The 7,238-nt window shown below is 42.9% G+C and overlaps 1 protein-coding gene and 1 non-coding gene across 2 annotated transcripts; one reads left to right on the top strand and one right to left on the bottom strand.

Annotated features, from left to right (window-relative positions):
- Window positions 1-57: 57 nt before the first annotated feature.
- Window positions 58-1,213, top strand: LOC148774312 (vomeronasal type-1 receptor 4-like). The gene is made up of 2 exons (XM_088830672.1): window positions 58-119; window positions 313-1,213. The coding sequence occupies exons 1-2, from the start codon at window positions 58-60 to the stop codon at window positions 1,211-1,213; spliced, it is 963 nt and encodes a 320-aa protein (XP_088686798.1).
- Window positions 1,214-2,840: 1,627 nt separating this feature from the next.
- TRNAR-UCG (transfer RNA arginine (anticodon UCG)) lies at window positions 2,841-2,913 on the bottom strand. Its single transcript has one exon. It is a non-coding gene; the product is annotated as a tRNA-Arg (tRNA).
- Between the last annotated feature and the right edge of the window lie 4,325 nt (window positions 2,914-7,238).

Here is a 7,238-nt window from a genome sequence, read left to right as displayed (position 1 = left end):
CTTGGCCAACCAATAGGAGCACAAAAGTAACACTACACTTGCTGTCAAAACACATCAATGAGACATTTTACTCAGAAGAATGACTGTCACTATTTAAAGGAAAATATTTGGGGACATCTGTGGTGTTCCAGGAGCTAAGACTTAGTGCTCCCAACGCAGGGGGCCTGGGTTCAATCCCTGATCAGGGTACTAGATCCCACATGCCACAATGAAGATCGAAGATCTGGTGCAGCCTCATAAATAATAAAGATAAAAACCCTTTAAAAGAAGGAGAACACTTTCATTTAAAAATATTGAATGAAAAAAAAACATAACCCCCAGAGATTTGGCCCTAGGAGTAATATTCATATCACAGATTATGATTGGAATTCTGGGCAATTTCTCCCTTCTTTACCGTTACCTATTTCTTTACCACACTCAAAGCAGGATGAGAGCCACGGTTATGATTCTAAAACACCTGACTATAGCCAACTCCTTGGTCATTCTCTCGAAAGGAGTCCCTCAGACAATTACAGCTTTGGGGTGGAAACATGTTTTTACTGATTTTGCCTGCAAACTTATTTTGTATGTTGACAGAGTGGGCAGGAGTATGTCCATTGGCACCACCTGCCTCTTGAGTGTGTTTCAGACCATCACGATCAGCCCCATGAACTCCTGTTGGAAGAATCTTAAAGCCCCAAAGCACATTGCCTTCTCCATTGCCTTCTGCTGGATCCAGTGCCTGTTTGTACATCTCATTTTTCCTCTGTATGCATTATATGTTTCTGACAAAAGGCACAGCACAAACATGACAAATACAAGAGATTCAGGGTACTGTGTTGTCACAGATCTTGAGAACATCTCAGGCTCACTATATGTAGCTTTGATAGCGTTCCCTGAAATGTCATTTTCTGTGCTCATCTTCTGGGCCAGTGGCTCCATGATTCTCACCCTGTACAGACACAGTCAGCGAGTCCAGTATATTCACAAGGCTACTGTGTCTCCCAGACCCTCCGCTGAGTCCAGAGCCACCCAAAGCATCCTGCTCTTGGCGAGCACCTTCATGTGTTTCCACACCCTGTCCTGCATCTTTAACGTTACTCTTGCTCTTAATCATAATCCCAGTTGGTGGTTGGTGAATGCAGCCAGCCTGATTTCTGTGTGTTTTCCCTTTATCAGCCCCTTTCTGCTCATGAGCCGTGACTCCCCTGTATCTAGTCTCTGCATTCATTGATGAGGAACTCAGTACACTATCCACTAATCTTAACAGAAAAATGGAAATTGTATGTCTGTAAATATTTTTGGGGGTATAGTTGATCTACAGCATTGTGATAGTTTCAGGTGTAGAGCAAGGTGATTCAGTTATACATATATTCTTTCATTTTCAGATCATTTTCCCATTAATTTATTACAGGATATTGAGTAAAATTCCCTATGCTATACAGTAGGTCCTTGTTGGTTATTTATTTTATATATAGTACTGGGGGTGTTCATTGGAAGGACTGATGCTAAAGCTGAAACTCCAATACTTTGGCCACCTCATGCGGCGAGTTGACACACTGGAAAAGACTCTGATGCTAGGAGGGATTGGGGGCAGGAGGAGATGGGGACGACAGAGAATGAGATGGCTGGATGGCATCACCGACTCGATGGACATGAGTTTGAGTGAACTCCGGGAGTTGGTGATGGACAGGGAGGCCTGGCGTGCTGTGATTCATGGGATCACTAAGAGTCGGACAGGACTGAGCGACTGAACTGACTGACTGACTGACTGTGTATCTGTTAATCCCAAACTCCTAGTTTCTCTCTCCCTCCCACGTTTCCCCTTTGGTAACCATAAATTTGTTTGTGAAATCTGAGTCTCTTCCTGTTTTCTATAAGTTCGTTTGTATCATTCTTTAATTAGATTCCAAAAAGTAATAATAAATTCTATTCCACGTATGAGTGATATCATGTATTTGTCTTTCTCTGTCTGACTGACTTCACGTACTATGACAATCTCCAGGTCCATGGTGTTATTTGTGCACAGTTGTCGGGTGTTCATTCACTCATGAGCATAAGGTCAGTGGACAGTACATAAGGAAGCCACATGTCTTTCAAAGTAATGAGTGTGGGTATTTCATCGTTGGTGAATACAGAACCTACACGGGCAGAGTGGAGAGGAGTAAAGAGCTCTGCCTCTTTCTGATGCCTAGTAACCTGAGTGTCATAGTCCTTTTTTTAAAAAAGATGTAATTCTATATTGGAGTATCATTGATTAACAGTGTTGTGATAGCTTTAAGGAGATAGCAAAGGGACTCAATCATACATATATGTCTATCCATTTTCCCTCAAACTGCCCTCCCATCCATGCTGCTACATAACATTGAGCAGAGTTCCCTGTACTAAATAGTAGGTCCATGTTGGTTATCCATTTTTAATATAGCAGTGTGTACATGTCCATCCCAAATTCTCTATCCCCTCCCCTTAATCTTCCCCCCCACTTAGACAACCATTTTGTTATCTAAATCTGTGAGTGTCTTTCTGTTTTGCGAATAAGTTCATGTGTATCATTCTTAAATTAGATTCTAAAAAAATAATAATTCATTCGATCCCACATATGAGTGATGTCATAAATTTGCCTTTCTCTGTCTGACTTACTTCACTTAGTATGGAGGTATAAGAACTTATTCCACATTTTTGTTGATATATTTGTGTTAAAAAAAAAGAATCTCATAAGATGGGTGTAGGATCATATTTGGGACAGAGGGCACTTTTTAAATATTTTCATTTATTTATTTAGCTATGCCAGGTTGTAGGTGCAGCATGCGGATTCACTAGTTGCTACAGGCCTACACGTAGCTGCACCTTGTAGGGACGAGTTCCCCAACTAGGGGATCGAACCTAGAACCCTGCATTCGAAGTGCAGAACCTTAACCACTGGACCACCAGGGAAGTCCCCAGAGGGCTGTTTCTTTGGTATACGGGAAAATTAGGGGCTCCAGCAAAGAGTAGTTGGTTATAGAAAATTCAGGTTCAGGACGAAAGTTAAGACTGAGAAGTTCTCTGGCCCTCAACAATATTAGGAGAAGTGTCCTGAGACATAGCAGAAAACAGTCCAAAATTTACACAAGGAGAAGTCAACTGAGGGCTCCAGTAAGCATGCCAAGCTCTCCTCTACCCTGCATGCTGGTGTCATTCCTTAAAACCCATCTTGCTAGTGAGCGGAGTGTAAAACTGAAGGTAGGGCTCCAGAGCCAACTTCATAGCTGCTGTCACAGCATCCCTGTATCAGAACACTTGGCTTTTAATGACTCTCTCATTGTCCTATCCCCAGACTGTCCTTGGGAGAATATGGTAGCTTCCCAGGGGTTCTTAAAACCATGTGGAGGGCAGAAGGGACAGCCAGGTGTCCTTGGATCCCTAGAGCCCAAAGCTTCATCTCTGAAAGAAGCAATGACCCTAGAAGATTGAAATCAAGAAAACATTAAGGACAGAATGAAGAACTGGGATCTCCCATTCCAGTGGGTAATTTTCCTGCCCAATTCAGACAATAAAAATTGTGAGCAGGATCATCCATTTCTGCCAGCTAAATGGCAAGCTCCTCCAAAAGGGTCAGGCATTTATTTCAGTGGTTTAACCCCAGTAAAGAAATGGGTAGAAATTCCTTTGCAAAAAGGTATGACACAGTCTGCCTCTGACTAATTCCAAATCCTTTAAAACCAGAGATTTCTTCATGCACGGCAGAGACACTGAAACTCAGAACTCAGGAGCAAAAGCCTTTGACTGTGTGGATCACAACAAAGCGTGGGAAATTCCTCAAGAGATGGGAATGCCACATCACCTTACCTGCCTCCTGGGAAATCTGTATGCAGGTCAAGAAGCAACAGTGAGAACCAGACATGGAAAAACGGACTGGTTCCAAATTGGGAAAGGAGTATGTCAAGGCTGTCTATTGTCACCCTGCTTATTGAACTTATATGCAGAGTCTATTATGCGAAATGTTGGACTGGATGAAGCACAAGCTGGAATCAAGATTGCTGGGAGAGATATCAATAACCTCAGATACGCAGATGACACCACCCTTATGGCAGAAAGTGAAGGGGAACTGAAGAGCCTCTTGATGAATGTGAAAGAGCAGAGTGAAAAGCTGGCTTAAAACTAAACATTCAAGAAACGAAGATCGTGGCATCCAGTCCCATCACTTCATGGCAAATAGAAGGGGAAACAATGGAAACCGTGAGAGACTTTATTTTCTTGGGCTCCAAAATCACTGCAGATGGTGACTGCAGCCATGAAATTCAAAGACACTTGCTCCTTGGAAGTAAAGCTATAACCAACCAGGACCGCATATTAAAAAGCAGAAACATTACTTTGCTGCCAAAGGTCGATCTACTCAAAGCTATGGTGTTTCCAGTAGTCATGTATGGATGTGAGACTTGGACCATCAAGAAAGCTGAGTGCCAAAGAATTGATGCTTTTGAATTGTGGTGTTGGAGAAGACTCTTGAGGGTCCCTTGGACTACAAGGAGATCAAAGCAGTCCATCCTAAAGGAAATCAGTCCTGTATATTCATTTGAAGGACTGATGGTGACGCTGAAGCTCCCATACTTTGGCCACCTGATGCTAAGACCTGACTCATTGGAAAAGACCTTGATGTTGGTAAAGATTGAAGGTGGGCGGAGAAGGGGACGACAGAGGATGAGATGGTTGGATGGCATCACCAACTTGATGGACATGAGTTTCACCAAGCTCTGGAAGTTGGTAATGGACAGGGAAGCCTGGTTTGCAGAAGTCCATGGGTCGCAAAGAGTCAGACATGACTGAGCGACTGAACTGAAGGCAATCATCAGCCTATTTCCAGGGGAGAAAATGGAGTTGAGGCGTGAACCCTAAATTATGGAGAAAGGTCAACTCAAGGATTTTGCTCCGGGCCCAAAGGGAGCCATGGTGGATGTCTCAGTGACTAGAAGCCTTCGTGTACCAAGAGCAAAGGCCATGAGAGTGCTGCAAAGACAGGTGAGTGCTCCAGCCAACACTGAAAAGCCACCTCCAAGACCCAAAGATATTCCTTCACTATCCTTTCTGTTCCTGTAGCTCTAAGGACAACCTAAGTCTTCACCCAGGATCTACAAGTGCCTTGTTCAGTGTAGGATCAGAGACGCAGGAAAGATAAAAGGTAGAGCTGTTTTGAGTACAAGAAAGAAGGTCCTGTACAGGACTTCCCTGGTGGTCTGGTGGCTAAGACTCCAAGCCCCTATTGCAGGGGGTGTGCAAGTTTGATCCCTGATCAGGGAACTAGATCCCACATGCTGCAAATAATCGTGCCCATGCCACAACTAAGCCCCAGCACAGCCAAGTCAATGAATAAATGAACACACACACACACACACAAATTTCTTACATCATGCTCAAGTTCAATTGAGTGTTTTTTGTTTGTTTCCAGAACAAACCCTGATAGACTCACAATTGACTTTGTAAGTGGGTTGGGTATGGTTGTGGAGAAATCCCTAAGATGAAACAAAGTGTTTACAAAGGCAACAGATTTCAGAGTTGTGTAGAAATCCTAAACATTTCAAAATAACCTTCATCATGAAAAATTATGAGCTTCTCTCAAACACATCAGTAGTCTCTTTGGAGATATTCGCAGGAGAGTAATTAGCAACTCAAAAAAAGTTTTTCAGAAAGATCATTAGCGTCTCAAGCTGGCCTTATCATTGCCCCTTCAAGTGACATGGTAATTGCAGATCTGAAGGAGGATGAGATCACAGCTCCTAAACTTATATCTCAGGGTCTGACTGCCTCCCTCCCACTCACGTGCTGGCTGCCATGACCTTCACCCTGAGCCCAGCATCCTTCTCATGAGGAGGAGTGAGAAGGGGTCGAGTACTTTGTATTTCAGTCTGAGAGGCAGAGTCTGTAAGGAAGGAGGTCTGAGTAAGTGTTCGTGTTTGGAAAAGGGATCGTTCCGGGGGGCGGCGGGTAGAGTGGGAACAGATCCAGTGGCAAGCAAGATCAAGGTCTTTGTTGTTCAGTCGCTCATTGTGTCCGACTCTTTGCAACCCCATGGACTGGAGCCCGCCAGGCTTTCCTTTCCTTCACTGTCTCCCAGAGTTTGCTCAGACTCACGTCCATCGAGTCGCTGATGCCATCCACCCATCTCATCCTCTGTCCTCCCCTTTTTCTCCTGCCTTCCATCTTTCCCAGCATCAGGTAACACCAAACTTGACGGTTCCTAAGGCTATTTTGTGAAACTCTTACTGTGGAGGAGTCACAGCAACAATCCCTGTGATAATGATGAGGAATCTTTTTTTTTTTTTTTCAGTGAAAATCTTCCTATTTAACTTAAAAAAAATTTATTTTTTAAATTTTAATTGGAGGCTAATTACTTTACAATATTGTATTGGTTTTGCCATACTTTGACATGAATCACCCCGGGTGTACATGAGTTCCCCATCTTGAACCCCGTTCCCACCTCTCTCTGGGATGAGGAACCATTTTTAAAAGTATGTATCTTAGTTGCAGCATGTGAACTGTTTGTTGCCGCATTTGGGATTTATTTTCCTAACCAGGAATCACACCCAGGCTCCCTGCATTGGGAGGACAGAGTATTAGCCACTGGACCACCAGGGAAGTGCCCAAAGATCATCTTCAAGGAGCTTAAGGGTTGTCTTTTTAACATCAATCTGTTGTAATGTTACCTTTCAGAAATTGGAGATTAATTTTAAATTTGTATTAGAAGTGTTACCACGCTGCCTCTATGCTTTCCATAAAGACTGGGATAGAAAAGTAACGATTTTCTAATCCTCTACAGAAAGCATGAATATGAATTTGTTTGAAGAACAGAAATGATTTTTTATAGATATATCGATCGCTAGGCATATAACGTGCTTACTGGACATAGCAATGGTGTCTTTTCTCAAACATTTGGGGTCTGATGACGATGGTGAGTTTGCTATCCCTCTTCAAGATAGAAAAGCAGCTTTTAAGGAAAAGGCAGCTTTATAATGGTGAGGTTTGGAATAGAGTTGTTGGGACCAAATGTATCTTCTCCTATGTTGTCTAATCTCATAATATTCTAACACCAATTCCAAGCACCCATTCATTTCTTTATGGTTTCACTTTTGCAACACACAAGAGTCAATATTCTCCAGCTTGTACTTTACATCAAATCCCTTATGATTATGCAGTGGAAGTGAGAAATAGATTTAAGGGACTAGATCTGATTGATAGAGTGCCTGATGAACTCTGGACGGAGGTTCGTGACATTGTACAGGAGA

Source organism: Moschus berezovskii, chromosome 22 (genome assembly GCF_049115385.1).
Source record: "Moschus berezovskii isolate FMDL1 chromosome 22, NW_MosBer_1.0, whole genome shotgun sequence".
NCBI lineage: Eukaryota > Metazoa > Chordata > Mammalia > Artiodactyla > Moschidae > Moschus > Moschus berezovskii.
Note: the sequence above shows the minus strand (reverse complement) of the source record. Positions and strands in the feature narration are given on the sequence as shown.

Excerpts from the sequence above, each read along its gene's own strand:
- LOC148774312 (XM_088830672.1), top strand. The coding sequence starts at position 58 with ATGAGACATTTTACTCAGAAGAATGACTGTCACTATTTAAAGGAAAAT. Across the intron at positions 120-312 it reads GAAAATATTTGGGGACATCT|AACCCCCAGAGATTTGGCCC; the intron begins GTGGTGTTCCAG and ends AAAAAAAAACAT.